Source organism: Anomalospiza imberbis, chromosome 15, assembly GCF_031753505.1.
Source record: "Anomalospiza imberbis isolate Cuckoo-Finch-1a 21T00152 chromosome 15, ASM3175350v1, whole genome shotgun sequence".
Classification (NCBI taxonomy): domain Eukaryota; kingdom Metazoa; phylum Chordata; class Aves; order Passeriformes; family Viduidae; genus Anomalospiza; species Anomalospiza imberbis.
In genome coordinates, this window is record NC_089695.1 from 17,096,975 (window position 1) to 17,122,283 (window position 25,309).

Consider the following 25,309-nt stretch of genomic DNA (forward strand, 5'->3'; position numbering starts at 1 on the left):
GACTCACAAATTAAATAATCACATGGAAAATAATTCTGCCATCACTAGGAGTGCCTGGCTTTGCACTGTGAGAGTGGGCAGCAGCAGCTGACCACTCCTGACCAGATCCCACCTCCCAGGGGAACCAGGGACAAGAGAAAAATGGATGGGAACTGCCCAGCGAGGCAGAATTTCCTCCATCCCATGACACAGCCCATGTGCCCTGGTAGAATGGGGTCTCCAGCCCCCTTAGGCTCCTCTGCTGCCTTTTGGGAACATCACAGCCCCGGACTTAGAGGCTTTTTTTGGAAAATGTCACCAGCTTGTGATGAGTCAGCCGTGCCTCTCTGCAGCCTGCCCACTGCTCCGTGCGAGGCGTGGGGCTGTCCCCACGGGCATCTCCCTGCTGCTCTTCGCGCTCGGATCTTCCCTGAGGCAGGAGAGCAGCGCTGGCAGCACTCGGGCAGGAGCTGAGCCGGGGGCTGGGGCTGCCAGGGCCGTGCTTGGCCAGCTGGAGCCGCAGGGACAGACGGACACATTGGTGCTGCAGCTGCCATCCCCGGCCGAGGCATTTCCAGCCCGCCGGGGGTTCTCAGAGCCCGGCAGCAAAGGCTGTGCACCCGAATGACTCCCAGTGGAAGGGAAGCGGCTGGGAAAGCACGGGGAGAGCGCTGGAAGCTGGTCCTGCGAGCACGGATGTGTGGGCGGTGTCCAGGTGTGCTGCGAGGGATGCGCTGGCTCCGAATAAACCACAAACGCCAGAGCCGAGGCTGCTGATGGAGCGTCCCCGCTGTGCCTCGAGGTCAGGGTGTTTCTGTGATCGTTTTACTCTCCTGACTGTCTCTCCCAGCTCTGGGACCTGCTAACCGATATTCCCCAGCAGTGAGGAGGGATCCCCTTCCCTGGGGGCTGCCTCTCCAGCCCTGGGGACCAAAATCCCTTCCCAGGGACAGCAGCCGAGCACAGCCTCACATGGAAACACAGCAGAGACACATGGAGAGGTACTGAGCCTGATTTCTCAGAATTCCTGGTGCAGGTGTGGCACAAGATGTGTTTGAGCCCAGCTGCCGGTGATTCCACGTGCAACCAGAAACTTCCAGCTCTCCAGCTTGGATCAGGCACCAGGGAAAGAAGGAACACAGTGATTGAGCAGGTGGGGAAGTTTGGTTCAGGTGATTCTCAGCATCTTGCAAGGGCATGGAGGAGGGATAAAAATCCCAGTGTCCAGGGAAGGAAAATTAAATTAAATTAGCACCTTTTCCTCCTCTGTCCTCTTATGCCCATCACTCCTGTGTCCCTTCTCACTGGAGGATGCAGGGTTCCCCTTCCTCTATACAGCCTGAGCTCTGTGGGACCCGCAGGTGATGAATGGAGCAGGAGCCTTGTGGGAAAACCACATCCAGTAATTGCTGTGAAAATTCATGTTGCAGCGCACAGACACAAAGGGATGAAAGGAGGCTGCCTTAAGATCCTGACATTTCCTTCTTTCTGACTTCTCGTCTCAGGCATCCCGAACATCCTCTCACGGCAGCTTTCGCAGGCAGTTCCCTCAGACAAAGGAAAGGAAATGGGATTTCCAAAACGTCCTGGGATGGCGTTTGGAGGGGTTGAGGGGGCTCGGAGCAGCGCCCAGGAGCTGCTGGCTGAGCTGGGGAGGTGACGAGGGTCAGAGCTCCTTGCTGTCACCTCCCCAGCATCAAAACTCACAGATCCCCACTGCAGGGGGCACCTGGCACCCTGCCCACCTGGCAGTGCCCATTCCCCTTCCCCACAGAGCACCTCTGGCACTGCCCAGCTGGGGAGGGGATGGAAGGGCACAGGTTCTGCACTGGTGCCCCCTGAGCTCCACTAGAACACCCCATCCTCCTGTGCAGCCCTCTGCAACCCCAGCCTGTCTGAGCTGGAGAGTTCAAGTGGTTCTAAAGGCAGCAAGTTAACAAGATTTGGAAACCAGGTCAGCGGAAGAAGCTCAATTAGCTGCTGAACCATGGGGACCAGCTCACGTCGCGGCTGCTTTATTGACTCCTCAGATGGGTGTCACTGACACCACACACGTCAGTCTGGCTGGGACAGGGACCTTCCCTGAGGAGGGGACACCTGGACACTCATCAGGCACAGGAAACTTTACAGAAGGCCAAACTCAGTGCAGCCTGAGCCATCCCACCGTGCTGCGTCATAGAATCACCACAGAATTATGGAATGGCCTGGGCTGGAAGGGATCTTAAAGATCATCCGTGGGCAGGGACACCTTCCATTAGCTCAGGTGGCTCAGAGCTCCATCCAGCCTAGCCTTGGACACTTCCAGGGATGGGGCAGCCACAGCTTCTCCGGGCAACCTATGCCAGGGCCTCCCCACCTTCACAGGGAGGAATTTCTTCCCAATATCTAATCTAAACCTCCTCTAAAGCCACTCCCTCTTGTCCTGTCACTACATGCTCCTGCAAACAGCATCTCTCAATCCTTCTTTTATCAGCAGCTCTGCACCCCCAGCCCTGCAGGAACCCCCAGGCTCCCACTCCCACTGCTCATCCTGCTCTTCCCTGACACCTCAGGGGAGGGGACAGCCGAAGGGGACAGGCAGCAGGGCTTGCAGAGAGCTGGCAGCACCAGCACGGCTCACGCGACCTGCTACCTGTCTTGTCACGTCACCACCGACATCTGCTGCAAATAAAGCAGCGAGAGCAAGGCAAAGCCAAAGGGCCTCTCCGAGCAGCTCTCCAGCCCCAGCAGCGCGGGAGACGCGGCGCCTGTCACGCTGCATGAGAAACCTCTTTCATTAGTGGCAGGGCTGCAGCTCAGATCCTGGAATCGCAGCAGAATCACAGCCCGGGATCGCAGCTCAGCCTCCTGGGGGCTGCGCAGGCAGGCGGGCACAGCCCCGGCTCTGCGGGCACCGGGGAGCTGCCTGGGCATGGCTTTGTTCTGATAGAGGGCGTTTCAGCCACAAAACAAGGAGCTCAGGGCTTTGAAGCCCTTGCAGGGATCCTGAGGTGCTGCCAGCAGGGAAGGCTGCTCTGATCCCGAGGGAAGCGCCCCTTTTTGTCCCGCGGCCGCGCAGACACCCTCAGCTCCCTTCCCGATCCTGGCATGGGACAGACACCCAGGCTGCCAGGAGAGCCGGGGGAGCCTGCCTGGACAGCTGCAGGAGGCAATCTTGGCACTGGAGGAAATCCAGTTTACTGCATAAACTGCAGCCCTCTGCCCTGGGACAGCATTTCTCGGATGCTCAGCTGGAGAGCAAACAGTGCAGGGCAGGCAGCGGTGGCACCCAGGGCTGGGCAGAAGCCCTGTGGCAAAAAGGGCTCTGAACCAGGGGGTTCAGAGCGGCAGGCAAGGCTGAGGGAGGGCAGTGGGCAGGGCAAGGGGCTGAAAACAGGGCAGCTGGAAGGGCAGGGTGGGGCAGTGGGCAGGGCTGGGCTGTGGGCAGAACTGCAGCCAGGGCAGGGCAGGGCAGGGCAGTGGGCAGAAGAGGGCAGCGGGCAGAGCAGGGCAGGGCAGGGCACTGCCAAGGCTGAGCATCCTTCAGGTGCCGCCGGCTCCGCGCAGGGATCCGTGTCCGCCCCGCCCGGCCCCGCCCGTGTCTCCCGGGCCGGTCGGTGCCCGCGGGCGGTGCCGCCGGGCCGGGGCGGTGCCGGGGCGGTGCCGGGGCGGTGCCGGGGCGGTCCCGGTGCTGCGCGGCCCCGCCGCCGCTCCCAGCCGCTATAAGCGGGCGGCCGCGGCCGCGCTCCGCAGTGCATGGCCGAGCTCCGGCCGGCCCCCGCCGCTCGCCGGGACCCTCCCCCGGGCCGGTCCCGGCCGCCCCCCGCATCCCCTCCCATCCCCTCCCCGCCAGCCGTGACCTTGGCATCCGCCGGCCGCGGGGACAGCCCTGGGGACAGCCGCCGTGGGATGCGTTAGGCGGCGGATCGCACGGGAATATTCTCCTGGGAAAAGGAGAGCGGCAGCCTCCTCCCGCGGCCGGGGAGCGGCAGGAGAAGCGGATTTAAAGAGCATCTTTGCCCCTTTGTTGGATGAGAAGGACGGGGAAGGAGCGGCAGGATGAGCACTAGCAGTGAGTACGGCGTCCTCTCGCCTTGGCTGAGGGAATGGGGCTGATACCGCACCGAGCTGGCTGGGAGGAATTGGAAAGAGAATGTCATAACAGCGCTGACAAGCCTGGTGGGATGAATTTTGGGTTATTCTCCTGCCTGCTTTTTGCTTGCCTGCTTACTGACAGGCTCTGGCTCGGCTGTGTTTGATGTGGGCTGAGCCGTGGTGCTTATCTCCACGGAGTACTTTTCTTGGCTTGGATTTCTGGGGTTTTTGGAGGGCAGAGCATCGACTGAAATGTCGATACGCAACATGGTGAGAGGCAGCCAGGAGCGCTCTGACAGGCACAGCCTCACTTGCTGCTGCCTCTGCCTGGGAAGAAATGGATGTGAGGGGAGGAGGAGAAGGGCGAGGAGAGACCCAGAAACCTGAGCAAAGCACAGGTGCAATCCTGGAAAAAAAAAAAAAAAAAACCCACACCTTCTGCAGCTGGGGATGTGGGTGTTCCTATTGTGCGTGTGAGACAGGGACAGAGGCACTCATGCGCTGTGGATGAATTTCTAAAGAAGCAGAGCTCAGAAATGTGCTGCATAAGATGAGAACTGGCACCAGGCTGCTCACTTTGGATTCTGTGCCCTTGCTGGAAAGTCTGGGAAGATTGATCAGGGTTGAGCAAGTCACAATCAATTTCTCTCTCCTACCTGACGTGCTGTGTGACAGCTGTGCCCATGTCGCTGGCATGGCTTTGATCCCTGTCTTTAGAAGCAGCAAGTCCCTGGTAAAGGAGTTGAATGCCACCTGAAGGGCTTCCTCCTGGGCTGACCTCTCCAGGGAAGCCCCCCTGCCCGTCCCGTGGGTCCTGGAGCTGTGTGAGGAGCGGAGCCCTCCCCCATGCACAAAGCAGCAGGGCAGCAACTTCTCCATTGCACCGGCGTGCTGAGGTTTCTCAATCCGAGGGCTTGGGGTGGTTCCCGAGCAAAACACCGTGAAAAATGCCTTGGCACGCTGCGAGGCAACAGAACAGGTGATTCCAGCTCTGTTGGGCTGTGTCAGAGGCGAGGAAACTTTCCAGGTGCCCTCTGCCCAAGCCACACCTGGGACAGGAGCAAGCCCCCTCCCGGGGCAGCGGGGCTGGCGCTGCCTAGGTAGGAAACAATAGGGACTGATTCTTTCCGAGCCTGCAGGATGCCTGATAACAAAGGGTCCTCCCTCTGCTCCTCTGGGGAGCAGCTCAGGTCTGATGCAGAGCCCTGGTGGGATCAGTGGCCACCGTGGTCAGGTGGGACTGCTAAGCTTCCTCTAAGCCAATTTTGGCAAACGCCTGTTGGTTCCTTTTGGGATTCCTTCCCAGCTCTTAATAGCTGGCTGGGCTGCTGCTGGAGATAAGGGCTGTTTATGGCAGTGGTGTGTTCCAACTATCTGATTGTGCTGCAAAACTCCTTCAGCTGCGGCCTCCCACGCCCAGCGAGGTGCCAGGGAGCCAAGCCCTGCTGCCTGCCCCCTGCTCTGCCCAGCGAGGTGCCAGGGAGCCAAGCCCTGCTGCCTGCCCCCTGCTCTGCCCAGCGAGGTGCCGGGGAGCCAAGCCCTGCTGCCTGCCCCCTGCTCTGCCCAGCGAGGTGCCAGGGAGCCAAGCCCTGCTGCCTGCCCCCTGCTCTGCCCAGCGAGGTGCCAGGGAGCCAAGCCCTGCTGCCTGCCCCCTGCTCTGCCCAGCGAGGTGCCGGGGAGCCAAGCCCTGCTGCCTGCCCCCTGCTCTGCCCAGCGAGGTGCCAGGGAGCCAAGCCCTGCTGCCTGCCCCCTGCTCTGCCCAGCAAGGTGCCAGGGAGCCAAGCCCTGCTGCCTGCCCCCTGCTCTGCCCTGCCTCATGGGGGATGCCACTGGGCACAGCGAGGAGTCCTTGGGAGCTGCCTCTCCTTCTGCCACCACGTGGCCCTGGGCACATCACTCAGCAGTGCCAGCAGCTGCTGAGCCCTTTTGGGGGGCTTTGCAGTCTTTGCCTAAATTGTCATTACCCCATTTTATGTAGCCACGTGTTTTAGTCAAGGCTTGGCAGCTCTGTGACACCTCCTGGTCGCTCAGGGTGCTGGGGGTTGGTGATTTATGAGTCACTGCAGGTCCCTTTGGGACCACCCCAGGGCTGTGCAAACCCTGCTGGGGGCTGGCTCTGCCCTCTTGGGCTCCCAGTTGTTCTCCCAGCAGCTGGAGTGCTCCGAGCAGGGCTTGGATGCCCAAATGGAGCTTCACTTCTGTCCCAGCACAGCTCCGTGAGCCAGGCCAGGCTGCGGGGCCACCTCGGCCAGCAGCACGTTCTGGGACTGCTGTGAGTGCTGCCAAAAGCTGCCTCACCCAGCTCTGGGCACCCCTCCCCAGCCTGTAGCCCTCCAATCCATCCATGAGGCACAAAAAACCAAATCCTGGCAGCCTTGTGCCAGTGCCATCTCTGTTTCACCCTCCATGATGCCCCTGGTACTGACTTACCATGGCTTTTTTACCCCTCTGCTGGTGGCCAGTGGCTCACTGGAGTTTGGTGCCACTTGCCAGAGGCTTCCCAGCAAGGGCAGGTCTGCTGCTTTGATTTTTTTTTTTTTTTTTTTGGGCTGTTTTTCCCTCAGGACAAGGGCTGAAGAAGCCAGATTGTGCACAAATTTATGCTGCCCAGGTGTGCCTGCAGGGCTAAAATTTGGGGGCTGGCAAACCAAGGAGCTGCACAGCTGAGGACAGAATGGCACCATCTGATCTGTGAATTCCCACCACTGCTTCCCATTTCGCTGGGTGCATTTTGTTAACGCTTCTCCCCTGCCTGAAGCTGATGTGAGGCAGGAAACCTGTGGCTGTGGGCCACGGCTGGCCCCGAGCCATGCTGGTGAGCAAATCTGGAGGCCTCCAGGAGCTCTGGGCAGGATTTGCTGGGTTTATCTCTGGAGATGCTCCATGCACAGCACTCAGAGCCTTGCTGAGGGGACAGGGGGCTGCTTTTCACCCTGCATTTGAAGACCCCCATGCCATCATCTGTCCCATGATGGAGGCAAAGCCAGATGGAAATTGTGTATTTGGTGTGAAGAGATAAAACCACTTGATCTCGGGTATAAATTCCTGTCCTGAGGCTGCAGAGCAGCTCAGGTGGCCCTGAGGGTGGAAGAGTGGGACGGTGGCCTCTGCTGCTGGGATTGCAGGCGTGCAGCGAGGGTTTGGAGGGCACGGTGGTGGTGTTTACATTCGTTAGGCTATCAGTGCCTCTCACTAATTGGTTACAAATGGACTCCTACCTTAGCAAATAGGTCTGTGGTGCTGCTTGGCATTTCCGTGGGAGCTGGAGCTTGTAGGAGAAACCCTTGGCCAAGAGAACATCCCTTAAAATCAGCCCCTGGAATCTCCTCTGCCTGCAGCCAGCATCTCCCTGGGAATCTGGGCAGGGAGCTTGACGTGACTGACACTGTGTTTGTGCGGAAAGGGTTAAAGCTGTCACTGCCCCGAGGATTTCAGCCTCTGAAATGAGTGGGAAGAATCCCTTCTGCTGCTCTGGAGGCAGCCAGCAGGTCTGGGTGCTGCAGGTCCACGGAGTGCTGTCTGTGAGTCACCCCGTGGGATTTGCACATCATCCCTTCTGGCCCAGCTGCTCTGGGGTGGGAGAGGGGCTGCTGCCAGTCTGGGCACTGCTCTTGGCACGAGCAAGGTGCCCCTGCTCATTCTGGGTCTCACCAGGGACGCCCCAGCTCGTGGGGAGGTGAAACCCTGGTGAGCTCCTGGGTGGGCAGGATCTGGATCAGCGTGGCACTGGGTGATCGGGGCTGGCTCACAAACCTGGCATCTTCCAGATTCCCTCCTGTCTCCAACGTGCACCTGGGAAAAACGAGGCCAGAATCTGATGGCAAGGCAGCTCAGGGTGGGCTGAGCCATTCATCCCCATCCTCGGAGCAGCTGGGAGCCTGTCGGAGCACGGAGAGCTCCCAAAGTAGGTTTGGTATGCCAAGTGGAAAGTTTCACCCCTATCCCTGCCACCTCTCAAATTCCTGCCCCTGCTCTGAGAAGGAGCTGGGAGGAAAGGCTGGACAGTGAAGCATTTGGGAAGGGAGGCTTCCTGACAGATCCTGATGAATGCAGCATGTTTGCCTGGTTATTTTTGTCTTCCCTAAATCATGCTTGCTCTGAGATCGTGATCCTCTAAGCGTAATTACCCGTAATCTCCAGGCACATGTGGTTACAAGGTGTTTACCAGCAAACTCCATTAAGGCCCTGTGTAATTAAAGAGGAATCCCGTGGTGCTGCACATCACTGGGAGCTCCAGCTCTGCTCCTCGGGCAGGTGATTCACCAGGTGTCCCCACTCCGTGGGGCAGCAGGGAGGGTTCTGCTGCCTTCAGAAATGCAGGGAACCCGGAGGGATCAGCCTGTTGATGTCATGAGCTGCGTGTTTTCCAGAATTTGGGCACCAAGGGGAACTCCCAACCACTCTGCCTGCATTTTAGTCCTCTCAATGCCCTGACAAACAACCAGATACAAATCATTCCCTGTTTTCCTGGGCAGCCTAGCAGAGGGACAATCGCCCATTACATTTGCTTTGCTGCCAGAGAATTCCAGTCCCAGGCAGCAGCTCTGTCCCTGGGCTGGTGGATGGGCTCTGTCCTCTCATCCAGGCTCTTTCAAACCCTCTTTCCTGGCAGCTGGTGCTTGGAAGAGCAGGAGCCACAGAAAGTGGCCCTGCAGGCCCGTGGAGTGCGTGCTGTGAGGTCAATTGAAGCGATTGAGTTCTTCCATGGGCCTAGCGTGCTCTTCTAAAACAAATAGCACATTTTCTAATCATCAGCTGAGGCTGCTTTAGCAGGATAACAGCGTTTGGGATGCCAGCAGGCTGGGCTGATGACAGGAGTCCATGTGCTGCTGCATTTGCTGGGAAGGAGGGAAGAAAAACCCACCCAGTTCCTGCCAGACCCTGCAGTCCTGTCGTGATGGGGCCATCACGAAGTGCTTGGAACACCTCATTCGGTATTTTTAGATCTTAAATACATCAGTGCCTGAGTTGTGAGCACTGCAGAACCTCCAGAAAGCATCTGGGGGTGGAGTGGTCATGGCAGGAACTGGGGTGAGGGATGATGGAGAGTTCTGCAGGATGAAAGCGAGTGTGGAGGGAACGGCCAGGTGCCTCAGGGCCAGGGGTTGTGGTTGTGGGCAAGGCTGGCAGGGGGACTGGAAGCCTGGAGCGGAGATTTGGGCTGTGGGCAAGGCTGGCATGGGAACTGGAAGCCTGGAGCGGGGATTTGGGTTGTGCCAAGTCCTCCTGTGCCCAGCACCCCTGGAGTCAGGGGGCTCAGCACATCCCTGGGGGAAGCAGACCAGCTGGAAGGCACTGCCCCACAGCCCCCATGGGCACTCCTGGCTCTCAGGAAAAGGCTGGTTGAGGTTTACCAGGCCCAAAGAGATCTCTTCCAGGAGCAAACTCGGCTGCACAGGTCCCATTTATTTGCTGGTGGCTCAGGTATTTGATAGGCCCCAGTTTCTGGGTGCATTTTTCAGCTCAGGTGGAGTTTTCTGAATGCTTTATCAGTATCAGCTATAAGCCCTGGCCTGGGAATTGATGAGCTTTCTCCACTGCCTGGGGCGGAGAGCAGAAAGAAAAAGGAGCTGCTGCTGTGGTTTCCTTAGCCAGCCCATCTGACCTTCCTTTCTTCTTACCCTTGCTGGCCTGGCAAGGGCTGCAGAGCCCCAAGGATCATTTGTTTTTCTGTTCATGGACATCTTACCCCACTTCCATTTTGAATCAGCTTCTTTCTGAGCCTTGGAAAAGGCTTGGAACTGGGGAAGTCCTTGTGGGAAGGTTTCTCTGAGGAGCACAGCAGTGCAAGAGGGGTGCAGGTGCTGGAGGTTTGAAGCCATCCTGTTGGCTTCTGTTTTTTCTTGGCAACAAGTGACACATTTGGAGAGCTGGGGGGCAGGAAGAGCTTTGCTGGTGCCAATGCAAGCCTCAAAAACCCTTCCCCAACCCAGCCCGAGTTTGAGTTCCAGGGTTTGACCTGTCCTCAGAGCAGGGAGTTACGTGACTGTTTCCCAGAAGTGCAGCCAGGCTGCAGGATCAGACAAGCCAAATGTAGAGCAGGGCTCGCTGAGAGCTCCCAGATCCACGTGCCTGGCCCTGTGGAACAGCCCCCCTCAGAAACACCTCGCTTGTGAAAGCACCTTGCCTGCCCTTCCCAACATCCCAGCTGTACTGCCAGCCCTGGGGATCATGGAATTTTCATGGAATTCCAGGGCTGAAAGGGACCTCCACGTTCTTGTACCACCCCTGCCACGGCAGGGACACCTTCCACAGAGCAGGGTGCTCCAAGCCCTGCCCAACCTGGCCTTGGACACTTCCAGGGATTGCTCTTGCTGGAGAATGGGAGCTATTTTTGCATCCTCTTGGGGACTGGGTGGGTCTTTGCCTGGCTCAGAGGCGCTTGCTGGGACATGTGGGGATCTCCCAGTGCCAGCTGCTCCCAGCCTGGACTCCAGTGCAGGCACAGAGGGTCCCAGCAGGGTGGATGGCCCAGGGTGGCTTTGCTTCACCCCCTGGCCAAAGGCTTCAAAGCTTTTTGGGAGCAGGGGGATCAAAGCTGAGTGTGAAACCCCTTTCTGAGGCACAGCAGGAGCTGCAGCCCCTCCAGGGCCCAGAGCTGCCAAGAGAAGGGGGTTCCTCACCCAGGCTGGCCTGGCAGCTGCTCTGCCCTGCCCCTCTCCTCTCCACTGAATCCTCCAGGGCTCTTCCTAAAAGAAGGAATGAAATCCCCTTGGGCTGGGCCTGGGGCAGTGAGGGGCTCTCTCCGACCGGTGTGCCCACGCCTGGCTGGCACTGGGGTCCCTGTGCCCACGCCTGGCTGGCACTGGGGTCCCTGTGCCCACGCCTGGCTGGCACTGGGGTCCCTGTGCCCACGCCTGGCTGGCAGTGAGGTCACTGTGCCCACGCCTGGCTGGCACTGGGGTCACTGTGCCCACGCCTGGCTGGCACTGGGGTCCCTGTGCCCACGCCTGGCTGGCACTGGGGTCCCTGTGCCCACGCCTGGCTGGCACTGGGGTCCCTGTGCCCACGCCTGGCTGGCAGTGAGGTCACTGTGCCCACACCTGGCTGGCACTGGGGTCACTGTGCCAACACCTGGCTGGCACTGGGGTCCCTGTGCCAACACCTGGCTGGCACTGTGGCTAGTGAGGTGTGGGCATCCTTCCCCCGTGGCACAGATGTGCCAGCTTGCTTTTGGCTCATGCCAGGCTGTGGGTGGCATGGATGGGGTGTCTTTGGGGTTTGTGGGCAGACTTTGGGGCAGAAGGGGATGGCAGCTATTCCACAGGGAATAAGCAGATTGAGGAGGGCACGGAGGGGCTTGCTGGGTGGATGCAGTGCCTGTGGGCACCAGGGAGACCTTGGTCCTTCTGTGTGTCCAGGCTGTGCCTTTGGAGGCAGTTTGGCTGGAGTTTCCCCCACCTTTTGGCCATGAACCAAGAAGCTGAGCAGCTTCCATGTGTGTGGGCACACAGGGAGAACGCAGCCCTCCTCAGCAAGGAGGCCATCCTTCCTCTGGTGGCAGCTGCTGAGGCACGAAGCTGGATGGTGCCAGCTTGGAGCCTTTGATCAGGGAGCAAAACCATCCCTTCATCCACCCCCAGGTGCCACTTGAGAGAACGTGCACTGGTGTCCCACCAGGAGAGGAGTGGGCTGGATCTGATCCTTCCCCTCTGGAAAAGGAGGTGCCTGGATGAGCTGGCCAGGGAGAGCTGAGGGGTTGAGTGTGGATGTTCTCCCCTCCCCTGCTTTTGGAAAAAAAAAATAAAGAAGTCACTGCCTGTGTGGTGAGTTATGTGGTGATGACTCCTCCTGATGGGCTACATATAAAATCCCTTGCCTCCCTGAGGATGCTCCCCGTTGAAAGCTTTTATGGCATCTTAAAAATAGCCACAGAGGGGGAGAGAATGAGAAGATGGATAGGTAGGTGGATCCCTAATAAGGAGAGAAGAGGAAACAGCTCGAGAGGGGAATGGAAAGACTCTGGTGCACGGCATGTGAGTGGCTGCTGAGGGAGGGGATGGTGTGGCCAGGCTGAGCCGCGTGCCCAGGGCGGGCAGGGAACCTTATAAAAATCTCCCTGCCTGGGAGCTCTGTGCCCTGCACGTGCTGGGGACAGGGCTGGGGTGAGCAGCAGCTCGGGCTGTGTCTCCTGCAGGCTCTCGCCGCATTCTACAAGTAGCTGTTAAAAATAATCCGTGGCTTGGGCAGCTGCAGCTGCTGCTCCTGCGTGATTCCCCAAACTGCTCATCCCTGCTCCTGCCCTGCCTGCAGGCCGGAGCTGAGGGCTGAGGTCGCTCCTGGGTCTCCCTGAGGTGCTGGGCACACCTGGGCTGTGCTGTAGGAAAGGTGCTGGGAGCTGCCTCTGGCCTGGCTTTGTGCTCCTGGCAGTTTGTAGCACCCAGGGTGAGACCTGGGGGTGGTGGCACTGGGAGGGGGCTCAGTGAGGAGGGCACAAGCCCCCCCAGGGGCTGGCAGGAGTGCCCTGCAGGGGGACAGTCCTGCTCAGCACAGCGTCTCCCTGCAGGGGAGGTGGCTCCGGGCCCTTTGCTGAGCTTGTGGCAGCTCTCCCCAGCACTCAGGGAGGATTTTCCAGAGTGTCTCCAAGAAATGCTAATTGCCTTGGCTTCTCTTGGTACAGCACAGCCACTGGGCACAAAGGGCTCTTAGTCAGCTGAGAGATCTGCCAGATCCTTCCTCTGGATCCCCTGGAGAGCTGCTGGAGTCTGCTGTGGCCACTGCTGATCTCCACATCCCATCTTGTCCCCAGGCTGGCCGGACCTGTGGGCCCAAATCCGGTGGCACAAGGCACTGTGAGCTCTCTCTGGGATGTGAAACCCCCCAAACTCAGCCCCCGGCAGGCACAGCGTGGTCAGATGCTCCCCTTGTGCTGTAGGAAGGGTGGCTGGAGGGATGACAAGAGTTTCCCATCCTGGGAATGTGGCAGGAGCCATCAGCTGAACCCCTGGGGTGCCACTGCCCAGCCCAGCTCTGCCCCTGGCAGGAAAGGCCCTGCCTTTGGTGCAAGCAGCTGGGAAACACTCCTTGCTTTGCCCCTGCTCCTACTGCATGGAAAAAATGCTGCTAACAAGGCTCCTCTGTCACACCCGCCAGCCTGTCACATCCAGGCCATCTCCCTCTTGCTTTCTTGGCTTTTTTATCTTTTTTTTTTTTTTTTTCCTCCTTCAGCTAGACACGAAGCCAGGGAAGCAGAGGCTGTGGAGGGTTAGCAGTGCCCAACTCCGGGGAATAGTGAAGCTGGAGAGATCCTGCCTGGTCCTTGTGGGTGGCTCTGAGCCAGCAGCACCATCCTGGCTGGAGAGTGTCCATCCCCTTCCCCTGGAGTGCTGCATCCTGCTCTGGGCTCCCAGCACAGGAAAGCCTGGGAGACCTGGGATTGTCCAGCCAGAAGAGAAGCTTTGGGATCACCCACTTGTGGTCTTCCAGTGCCTGAAGGGAGCCCGCAAGGGATGTGGAGAGAGACAATGTACAGGGGATGGAGTGTCAGGATACAGGGCAGGGCTTCACACTGCCAGGGAGTGAGGTTAGATGGGATATTGGGATGAAATTCCTTCCCTGGGAGGGTGGGCAGGCCCTGGCACAGGGTGCCCAGAGAAGCTGTGGCTGCTCCTGGATCCCTGGAAGTGCCCAAGGCCAGGTTGGACAAGGCTGAGAGCCACCTGGGACAGTGAAAGTTGTCCCTGCCCGTGGCTGGGGGTGGAATGAGATGAGTTTAAAGCTCCCATCCAACCCAAGCCATTCCCTGGTCCCTGCTCCCACCTTGCCTGCCCTTGGCTGGGAGCATCCCGTGGGCATCCAGAGGGAGGGCTGGCCAGGAGGGGACACGACAGCAGCCCCAGCCCTCTCTGCCTGCTTGGCTGCTCAGGTGGCAGCAAGGCTCCAGTTTGGGACTCAATTCTGTTCCCTGGCAGGCAAGTTTTGGCTCACTTAACCAAAAGCACAACAAAGCCCACGCTCATTTTTCCCCGCTGAAAGGGGACTTGTTCCCTGAAAGTGCCAGCTCTGCCGGGCCCATTGATTGCCTGTTAATTGTCGCTAATGAGGAGCTGGGCGAAGTGGCATCCAGAGGCTCCTGGGGACAGACTGTCGCTTCGGCTTGGGAGGGACATCTCAGCGGGGAAGGCAGCCGTGCCCTTGGCGTGGGTGAGCTGAGCTGCATGAATGGGTTTGTTAACGAGGAATGCTCCAGTTCCTGTGCCCGCAGCTCGGAGGGCAGCGCCGTGCCCTGACTCGGGTTAAGAGGATCTCTGGTGCTTCCCTGTCCACAGACGGATTTATTTCCACGTGGAGAGGTGGGATGGAGAGGGCTAAGCCCACCCTGCCAGGATGGAGTGATGCCTGCAGTTTGAGCTTTCACGTTTTCCAGACTCTGTACTGCACTGGTACAGAACTCTGAACTCCATGTAAAGTGTCAGCAGCTCTCCTCACAGCTCGAGCACACAGAACAATCCTTCTCCAGCCCAGAACCAAGGACACCGCTGCAGCTTCACCCCAAAAAGTGCAAACAACAGGGGATGGAGGAGAGCAGCCTGGGAGGATGGGGCTGCATCACCTGGAGCTGGAACTGGACCATGAACCCCAACATGGAAAGGGACCCAAACTCATAAAAGTGTCAAAACTCGTGACCAGGAGTCCATCTGGGGTGGAGCCACGGCTGGGCTCTTGTACCGCCTAAGGTGTATCCTGTGCAGGCCTTGTCATAAATCCCTACTTTATTCCTTTAACAGTCCAGCCTCCATTCTAGGTGGCCTCTGAAGGCATCAGAAGGACTCAATCTGTGGCCCATGAGCAGCAGGAGCCGTGCCAGGGCTTGGCCCCTCGCCTCCAGCCTGCCAGTGGAAGGCTGTTGTTTCCCCAGCCCCGATGAAAGGCACCAAAGGCTTTCAGCAGGAGCCAGCCGTGCCTGCCTGCCCGGAGCTCCCCCTCCTTTGGAATTCTAAACGGGAGAGCCAAGGAGAGCACGAGTATGGGAGGGAGGAGTGGAGGGAGCTGGGGGTGTTCAGCCTGGAGAAAGGAGACTCAGAGGTGACCTCATCACTCTACAACCCCCTGAAAGGTGGCTGTGCTCAGGTGGGGTTGGGCTCTTTCTCCAGGCAGCACTGACAGAACCAGAGGACACAGCCTCAAGCTGCACCAAGGGAAATATAGGTTGGATGTTAGGAGAAAGTTCTTTACAGAAAGAGTGATAAAGTTCTGGAATGGCTGCCCGGGGAGGTGGTGGAGTCACCATCCCTGGATGTGTTTAACAAAGCCTGGATGTGGCACCGGGTGCCGGGGTTGAGTTGAGGTGGTGGGGCTGGGTTGGACTCGATGATCTTGAAGGTCTCTTCCAACTCAGTGACTCTGTGAATTCTGTGATTGTGTGTGATTCTGTGAATTCCATCTGTGCCAAGCCCCTCGTGTGCCCAGGGGGGTTCACTGTTCGAGGTGTGCCTGTCCTGCCACATCCCTGCCATCTCCAGCCAGGTGTGGCCCTGCCCTGGTGGCACCTCTTGCTGGGCAGCCCCAGATTCCCCAGCTGAGGCTCAGGATGGGGCTGGGGGGTGTGAAGCCCCCTTGGGAGTGTCACACTGGTGCAGAGGTGTGGTTTTACTTGTGGAGATTCCTCACCCACTGCAGCAGCTTCCTGGGTGCCTATCCCCTGCTCCAGCAGCTCCTTGGCACCTGTGCCACTCCCCTCAGTGGTTCCTGTTATCTCCTCTCTGCTAAAATGGCTGAGCTGCTTCACCAGTCCCTTTCCTGGGTGTTTTCTCAGTTTTCCTCCCATTCCTGCCAGGCTTTCATGTGCCTGTGACCTCCTCCAGCTCTCTGGGTACCCATTCTTGTCCTCACAGCAAGAGGCTGTGCCTGTGATTCCTGCTCAGCTACAGCCAGGGCTGCTCTGCAGAGGGGCTCTTCCCTCGATTTGTTATTTCATTAGGATAAACAGCCAAGTGGGATGTTATTTTCCATTCCTGCTGAGAGGGGTTGGAGCTGCTGCTTTCTGACCCAAAGCCTGACATCTGGTTTTGGATTCTCTGCCTTTGAAGTGGGGAGGAGAAGCGAGAGTGGAGAGTGTGGATGTGTTCCTGCTGCACAAGGGATTGGTGGTTGCACCTCTGCCCCCTGCTCTGGGGTTCAGGGGAGCCCTAAGCCATGCATGAATTATCCTGTACTTTGTTTTCCCCTGCTTCCAGGCTCCATTCACAACCAGCCACTGCTGTGGATTTGGGACTGGTTATTGTTCATGGTCTGACCCCTAAAATACCTTTTAGGGGGCTCAGGCAGCCCTGCTCCACTTGGGAAGCAGCAGGACAAAGAGCTGGCACAGAAATGTGCCTGGGCCCAAAACTGGGGCAGGGTGGGAGAGCCCTGAGCTGCTGTGATGTGTGTGCTGTGCCCCAAAACCTGAGCCAGCCCATCTGTGCTGGGGAAGGGGAAGGTGCTGAATCACCTGGCCCACCCCTCCCTCCATCCCCCAAGAGTCTCTGAGAGCTGCCTCAGGGCTCCTCTGGGGTCTGGCAGCTGTCACCTCCTGCACCACAGTGGGACGTTCACACTGGCAGGGCCAGGCCATGTCCTGGAGGGATCCTCTGCTGGGACAGTGGAAGGAGGCAGAAAATGTCTCAGTGGTGCACTCAGAGGGTGGCTGTGCTGAAGGTCATCCCAAGGGGAGCAGCCTCCATCCTCTGCCAGAGCTGTTTTCCCTTCCCGTGGATCCCTCCTGCCCCAGCCTTTGCTCCATGGCTGTTTGCCTTTCCTGTTTTTTTTTTTTTTTCCTTCCACCCTTTTCCCACCTTGCTTTTCTCTTCCCTTCTCCTGTTTCTCTCCTGGCAGCTTTGTTCTCCTGGCTGTGTACTGGGGTTGCCATGGTGACTGCCAGAGCATCTCTGCATCCCTCAGCAGTGGTCCTGTGCCTGCCCTGGCCATGGGAGAAGCAGGGCAGTCTCCTGCCCCTTCCAGGGATGGGATTCCCTGGGGACATCCCTGTGGCACATCCTGGCATCGGGGGAGAGGAGGAGACAGCGTGGGGTGGCCCGAGCAGCTCAGGATAGGGCTGGGGTGCAGGGCTGGCTGCATGGCACAGCTTCATTGCTGCCAGAAACATGCCAATAAAACCTTCAATAAACATTTTTTTAATGAGCAAACACTAGCTGAGGAAAATGGGAGCTGCTGCAGCACAGGGAGTCCCTGTGGGTGTGGAGGCAGAGCTGCTTGTGGCCTTCTGGTGGCGATTTGCAGATGACAATATCTCCTTGGAGTGTGTGTCAGAATTGCTGGATACCCCTTTCAGGAGATAATTAGGTTGATGTGTTATTAGCTGATTACTGGGGAAACATACATTTACTGAGGATTTATTCTGCAACCAGCATTAATCTCCTGTATAGCTGCTAAACCTCCATAAATAATCTGATTTTGATAATCAATTGCTACTGCAAGTTCCCCTATAAATCTCAATTAAATGCACATTTAACTCGCATCAAGTTGCCAAATTTGCTTGTGCATGTGTGCCCTGCTGCTTGCCTGGGGCAGATGTCTGGAGATGTGCAAGCTCCAGTGTTCTGGTTTGAAAAGCAAAACCAGTGAGAGACTCCAAGTCAGAAATACAGTTTGTTAGGAAAAGGGAAAAGAAACAAAATCCATGCAATAATAGAAAAGAAAAACCACTGACAGAGTCAGAATACCCTGATACCCTTTTGGTCAGGGTGTTGGTAGCAGTCCAAATTGGAGTGGCTGCAGCCCTGGAGTGGTTCTGGCGGATGTGGTTCTGTCAGAGCAGTGATCCTGTAGAAAGGTGGAGTCTTCCTCTGAAGGTCCAGTGGAAAACCCCAGCTGTTCCTCCTGGGAACCAGTGGAAAGTCTGCCTCTGTTGTCCCCAAAACCCAGATTATGTCCGGGTAGAAATGCTTGGCTCCTCCCTCTGGGCGGAGCATCTCACAATGGGCTGTTCTAGTTCTTATCAGTGACACTCAATGGCCCATTATCAGCAGATGTCTCCCCTGAGAGGAGATTGGTTGTGGAAGAGAGGGGTTTGCCAAGGCAGAGCACCCCAGGAACAGCCCAGCTCCTCCCCCGGGGTCCCACATGGGGAATCCAGCCCATCCCAGCTTCCTGCTGCTGCTCCCGCTCTGCTGGCCCAGCCTTGTCCTGCTGCTGGGCTTGGGGTGAGGGCAGCAGCAGGAGACTCTGCCCCTGGGGCATCCCGGGCAGGGGGACACCATCGCCAAAATCCACGTGGGGGCTTTCAGCAGCACTTGTCTGGGGTGAAACTGAGGTGGGCTCGGGCTGGGTGCAGTCCTGGCCACCCTTGGGCCACTGTGGTGGCTTGTGCAGGTGGAGGGCTCAGAGGGTGGGGACACCCTGCAGGGAGGAGGTGACCAGCAGGACAAGGTACCACCAGCTTTCTTTGCAGGTGGAAGGAGATTCCAGCCATTAACTGGGCTCTGTTTGCTGTTGGGGCAATTTTTTTTTTAATTTTTATTTATTTTATGACTTTTATTTAATTTATTACTTTTATTTATTTCTTTATTTTCTTTTTATTCTATTTACTTTATAACTTTTATTTCATTTTTTATTTAACTTATTACTTTTATTTAATTATTTTATTTATTTTATTATTATTTTATTTATTTTATTATTACTTTATTTATTTTATTACTTTTATTTTATTTATTACTTTTATTTATTTATTTTATTTATTTTATTTTATTCATTTTATTACTTATTTATTTTATCTCCTCGTTTTTGCACCTAGTGACCACTGCAGCCTGCTGTGTCCCTGGCACTGCTGAGTGCATCCTTGCCTGGCATTTCCTCCCTCTGAACCCACCTTCCTTCCACCTCTGCCAGGTGAGGTGGTGGCTCAGAGAGGCCACAGGTGCTGTCACTTGTCACCAGCCTGGCATGGCCTTGCCCAGGTCCTGCTGCACCCTCTGGGTCCCCTCCTGCAGTGCCAGGGGGCCGTGTGGACTCCGCAGAGCTCTGCCCTGTGGGGTTTTACCCCAGCACTTGTCGGAGTCCAGCACATCCCTCTGGCTGCCCTGGCTGTCTCCAGACCTTGGCATGAAGTCAAAAACACCTGTGGCTTCGATTTTAGCCCGTGGAAAAAGCTGCCAACTTCGTGTGAGGAATTACAAGCCACAAGGGTTTGAGTAGTGTGATATTTGAACTAACACAGGGTGGAAAAGTAGAATTTTGGGATTTTTAGAATGGGGTTCAAGGGGGTACAAGATGGAGGGATTTGGGCGTGTCCTAGCCTTCTTTTCCTTCTTGTCCTCCATGTCTTGGTGTGATGGTGACACTTTTCTATTGGTTTAGGATAGGGACACACTGTCCAATATAGATGTTGGATATTGGAGCATTGTTATAAACAGACTGTACGTAACTTTCGATATAAAAGGTAAACACCGCCCGAGAGGGCACGCCACACTGCTGTGGCTTCTGTACTAGGCGGACCTCGGCAGGTCAGAGAGAAAATGTTATAGACAAGGAGAAATAAACAACCTTGAAAGCACAATCGGACGCATTCCAGACCTCTCCTTCGGCTGCTGGGCCAGGGGAACAAGGACTGTCACACGGCTGGGGTCTCACCAGCTGACCCTGGCAAGCACTAAGGATAGGGTCGGAAAGGTGGAACCAGGCAGCGCTGGGCTGGGAATGTGGCGTTTTCCAGGATCCTGAGGGTCAGAGAGCCTCTCCTTGTGCTGGCCTGCCCTGCTCGTGGTGCCTGAAACACCCCAGGAGGAGTGCCCACCCCTGGAGTGCCCGAGGGAGGCCTGGAGGTGGCACTTGGTGTCCTGGGCTGGGCACAAGGTGGCCATCGGGCACAGCTGGGCCTCGATGGCCTTGGAGGGCTTTTCCAACCCAAACGGTTCTCTGTGGCCATGGGGCTGTGCCTGGCACGTCCCTGTGCCCCCACCCACTGCACCCACCTCTGCCACCCCTCTGCGAGGCCAGGTGTCTCACATGAACCCCCTGGGGCATGGGGACAATCTTTTTAGGGCCACTTAGAGGCCTTTAACAGCATTAGGGAGGCGATCAGGGTAGATGAAGAAGCAGTAAACTCCCTCCCTCCATGCAGGGCCCCTGGAGGCTCTGCTCAGCTCCCCTCTGAGGGCTTGGCACTGGTTTTGGGGTTTCTCTGTGTTAGGGGACTGCAGGAATGGATTTCATCTCTTCCCCCATGAGGGCTCTGCACCGCTTTTGGAGTTGCTCTGTGTTAGGGGACTGCAGGAGTGGATTTCATCTCTTCCCACCCCATAATTTGCAGGGAGTTTGGCCCAGGAGGGCTCCAAGGGGATGTGGCAGTGCCCTCCCTGCTGCAGCCCTGGATCTGACAGAGCTCCCAGTTGTTCCAGCAAGCACCTTCCAGGCTCGAAGAGCACTTGGAGGAATTTGGAGCCAGCCAGGGAAGTTCCTGCTGGAGTTTTGCCCCCAGCCCTGAGCTGTAACTCATCCCCTGGAATGGGACTGGCTGGGGGCTGCTGCTCTCATGCTGGTGGCATTGAGAGGGCTCTGTAACAAATATCCCTGCCCTGCAGCCTATTTCTGGGGACATTGTCCCCTCGGTGACGCCAGGGTTTGCTTTGCCAGCTGTCGCCCCCAGCCCAAATTCCCATTTTGTTGCATTAATATCCATACAGTGCCTCTGGATGGGGATTTGATTTCAGCTGGCTCTCAGGAGTAGAAAGAGTTAAAAATAGCAAATCCACCACCCCTCATTCCCTGGCTATGACGCAGTCTCCCAGGTTGGAGTTACAATGCCGACAGGAATAGGGTTTAAAATAAAACAAGGGAGTGCTCTGCACTCCGCAGAACGGGAGAAAGCAGCTCCAGCCTGGAGAAAAGACCTGGAGGAGCCTCTGGTTTTATAAAACAGGCAAGAGTTTTTCTCCCTGGCAGATAAATGATGCTGGGCACACACAGGGAGATTAGTGGGGGAATTCAGGAGGGTCTCATCCCCCCAGGGGAAACCAGGGAGGAACGAGCTCAGTGCACTCTGCTGTGGAGCTGCACCTCGCCAAGGCTCAGCTGGACACGGAACCCAGCCAGCAGGGCAGGGATGTGCTGGATTCAGGCTCCTCGGAAGCTGCGGGGTGCAGGCAGGGACAGAGCAGGCGGATCCTCTCCCAAAAGTGCTCCCAGACTCTGGAAGCAACAGTCTGCTGCAAGGTGGCGAGGTGCCAGCCTGGCTCTGCCTCATCCCACGAGGCTGCTGCTCTGATCTGGCAGAGAAAATCCCAAATCCCCACATTTCTCCCTTTCTCAGACGCTGCCCTAGTTTAAAAATGTCAGCTCCTGGCTTTTCTTTTGTGAGATTTTAAATATAGCACCCTTTATGTCTCTGATGGATGCGCCATATGTTTGGGAAACGGCCCCGAAATCCACCGGGCTGGTGGGTGGAGGTGAAAGGGAAAGAGCATTTCCACACGGGAAGCTGCAAACACAAAACACAGCAGCAGCAAACAGCAAATCCCTGCTGCAGCAGCCAGGAATAATCTCCTTTCTGTCCTGCCTGTCTCCGGGTGTTCATGTGAGCAGCAATGAATGTTTCCATTGTGTCACCTCCTGTCCTGGCCACCCTGGCACTGCCTCCACGGTGCCCAGCAGGAGATGCCACCATCTGACAGCTCCTGTGCCTTTCCCTTCCTCAGAAAGCCCCTTTGCTGCTTTCTCTTTGGGGTTTTTAGGGGGGTTTTCAGCTGGGATGGGTCCCTGGTGCTCCAGCTGGCCCAGACTGCTGCGGGCCTGGCTGGGGGTGGTGTGGGTGGCTTTGGCAGCCAGGGGACAGTCCCCCCGGGCTCCCTGCACTCCCACACAGCAAGGACTGTGTCCCAGCACTAAACACAGCCTCTGTTCAACAGGAAATCTGGCCTCAGCAAAGTGATGAGCTCAGGCTTTTCAGCTTTTGGCCAGGACCTCAAGTTTAGATTCTTGTACTTCGCACATCCCTCAGCTTTAGGACCCAAGTGTAGCCCCTTGCGTGGACCCCCCAAAACCTGTCCAGCCCAGCTGGAGCTGAAAATAGCATCCTGTGGGCTGGGGCTGGGTCCAAGCTTCAAGCAAGGCCACCCCTCCTGCTCTGGCTGGCTGAGCTGGCTGGGGCTGCCCCCCTTGTCACGCCTCAGGAACCAAATCCAGGGGAGGAGATGGACCTTGGCCAGTGCCTGGCTGCCAAGGGGCTGTGTCCCTCGAGACCACCCTGCCAGGGGAGCAGGATGGAGGCTGGGGTGGCCCAAAGCTCCTGCAGGCAGTGACAGCTCAGGTTTGGCCCCACACTTGGAGGGTGGGATGCAGTGGGGGATGTCACAGCATCCCTGCGTGGTTTGGGTTGGAAGGGACGTTAAAAATCACCTTGTTCCACCCCCTGCCATGGACAGGGACACCTTCCCCTAACCCGGGTTGCTCCAAATCCCATCCCCCCCGGCCATGGGATGAGCACAGTGGAGGAGGGGATGTGGGGAAGCCTTTCAGGTGTTCCTGCTCTGCAGCACTCGGGATCTGGGGCTGGGACCGTCCCCTGCAGGTGGCAGCTCCAGCAGGGCACAGGGAAGCTGCTCCCAAGGGCTTGGCTGGACACTGGCTGCGGTGTGGTGTCCTCCAGCGTGGCCACAGCTGGTCCTGCTGCCCCTGGGGTCCACAGAGGGCCACCAAGCACAGCCACGTGTCACCGTGACTGCTCAGATGGGTTTGTGCTCCCCCAGATCCCTGTCCCGGGGTGCTGTGTCCCTGTTCCAGCCCAGCCCTGCTCTGTGCCTGGGCCCGTCACCCCCTCACGCCCCTCACTCCTGCCCTGTCTGTTTGCATCCACAGCAGCTCAGGCCAGAGTTTCTAAGCTGTACCAGATGTGAGGAGGAAATCCCATCTTCAGCCTCCTCAGCTGCCTCCAGTGAACCTTCCTGCAGCCCCAAACGCTGCTGCTGGGGTGAGCTGCACATCTGCCAGGGCTGCAGGAGCTGCTGCAGCACAGCAGGCAGCGGAGCAGGCAGGAGATGTGTGGGAGGTGAGGGGCAGGAAGGTGTTTGTGCTCCTGCCGTGCCCCTGGCCACCTTGGTGCTGGCTTTGTGTGTGACACGGTTGGGTTTGTGCCACACCTGGTGTCACCCGTCCCCACTGGGGCATCACTGGACTCCTCCTTGAGCCTGACCTCGTGTCCGAGCAGGGTTTCAGCTCAGGGCTGGGCCCAGCTGAAGTCCTCACAGGGGTTTCAAGAGGAGGGGATTGCAGAGGTGCAGCGTCCGTGCTCCTGCCCGGGACAGAGGCACAGGGAGCTGCTCACAGCTCTTCGGGGGACCCACCCCAGCACAGGACCTGCCACCAGCCCTGTGGCACCTGGGGACAGCTGTGCTGTCACTCCCAGTTTCAGTTTGGGGGTCCCAGTCACTCCCAGTTTCAGATCCCGGTCAGTCCCAGTTTGAGATCCCGGTCAGTCCCAGTTTGGTATCCCGGTCAGTCCCAGTTTGGGATCCAGGTCAGTCCCAGTTTGGGGTCTCAGTCAGTCGCAGTTTGGGATCCTGGTCAGTCCCAGTTTGGGATCCAGGTCAGTCCCAGTTTGGGGTCTCAGTCAGTCCCAGTTTGGGATCCTGGTCAGTCCCAGTTTGGGGTCTCAGTCAGTCCCAGTTTGAGATCCCGGTCAGTCCCAGTTTGGGATCCCGGTCACTCCCAGTTTGGGTCCCGGTCAATCCCAGTTTGGGTCCCGGTCAGTCCCAGTTTGGGATCCTGGTCACTCCCAGTTTGGGTCCCGGTCAGTCCCAGTTTGGGATCCTGGTCAGTCCCAGTTTGGGTCCCTGGTCACTCCCAGTTTGGGTCTCGGTCAGTCCCAGTTTGGGATCCTGGTCACTCCCAGTTTGGGTCCCGGTCAGTCCCAGTTTGGGATCCTGGTCAGTCCCAGTTTGAGTCCCGGTCAGTCCCAGTTTGGGTCCCAGTCAGTCCCAGTTTGGGATCCTGGTCACTCCCAGTTTGGGTCCCGGTCAGTCCCAGTTTGGGATCCTGGTCAGTCCCAGTTTGGGTCCCGGTCAGTCCCAGTTTAGGTCCCGGTCAGTCCCAGTTTGGGTCCCTGGTCAGTCCCAGTTTGGGATCCTGGTCACTCCCAGTTTGGGATCCTGGTCAGTCCCAGTTTGGGTCCCAGTCAGTCCCAGTTTGGGTCCCGGTTAGTCCCAGTTTGGGGTCCCAGTCAGTCCCAGTTTGGGTTCCTTTCACTCCCAGTTTGGGTCCCGGTCAGTCCCAGTTTGGGTCCCAGTCAGTCCCAGTTTGGGATCCTGGTCACTCCCAGTTTGGGTCCCGGTCAGTCCCAGTTTGGGTCCCAGTCAGTCCCACTTTGGGATCCTGGTCACTCCCAGTTTGGGTCCCGGTCAGTCCCAGTTTGGGATCCTGGTCACTCCCAGTTTGGGTCCCGGTCAGTCCCAGTTTGGGATCCTGGTCACTCCCAGTTTGGGTCCCGGTCAGTCCCAGTTTGGGATCCTGGTCAGTCCCAGTTTGGGATCCTGGTCACTCCCAGTTTGGGGTCACGGTCAATCCCAGTTTGGGATCCTGGTCAGTCCCAGTTTGGGGTCTCAGTCAGTCCCAGTTTGGGTCCCTGGTCAGTCCCAGTTTCGGATCCTGGTCACTCCCAGTTTGGGATCCTGGTCAGTCCCAGTTTGGGTCCCAGTCAGTCCCAGTTAGGGTTCCTTTCACTCCCAGTTTGGGTCTCGGTCAGTCCCAGTTTGGGTCCCTGGTCAGTCCCAGTTTGGGGTCTCAGTCAGTCCCAGTTTGGGTCCCGGTCAGTCCCAGTTTGGGATCCTGGTCAGTCCCAGTTTGGGATCCTGGTCAGTCCCAGTTTGGGTCCCGGTTAGTCCCAGTTTGGGGTCCCAGTCAGTCCCAGTTTGGGTCCCAGTCAGTCCCAGTTTGGGATCCTGGTCAGTCCCATTTTGGGTCCCAGTCACTCCCAGTTTGGGATCCTGGTCACTCCCAGTTTGGGGTCCCGGTCAGTCCCAGTTTGGGTCCCAGTCAGTCCCAGTTTGGGTCCCGGTCAGTCCCAGTTTGGGTCCCAGTCAGTCCCAGTTTGGGATCCTGGTCAGTCCCATTTTGGGTCCCAGTCACTCCCAGTTTGGGATCCTGGTCACTCCCAGTTTGGGGTCCCGGTCAGTCCCAGTTTGGGTCCCAGTCAGTCCCAGTTTGGGTCCCGGTCAGTCCCAGTTTGGGTCCCAGTCAGTCCCAGTTTGGGATCCTGGTCACTCCCAGTTTGGGTCCCGGTCAGTCCCAGTTTGGGATCCTGGTCAGTCCCAGTTTGGGTCCCGGT

General features: G+C 57.7%; 1 protein-coding gene across 1 annotated transcript in view; it reads left to right on the forward strand.

The window, feature by feature from the left end:
• The first annotated feature begins 3,798 nt into the window (after positions 1-3,798).
• Positions 3,799-25,309, forward strand: part of ABLIM3 (actin binding LIM protein family member 3) — a 47,847-nt gene continuing 26,336 nt past the window's right edge. Inside the window, exon 1 of the mRNA XM_068206245.1 lies at positions 3,799-4,030. Within this exon, the coding sequence (XP_068062346.1) occupies positions 4,018-4,030 (13 nt within the window). The 5' untranslated portion in view covers positions 3,799-4,017. The remainder of the gene's footprint in view (positions 4,031-25,309) is intronic.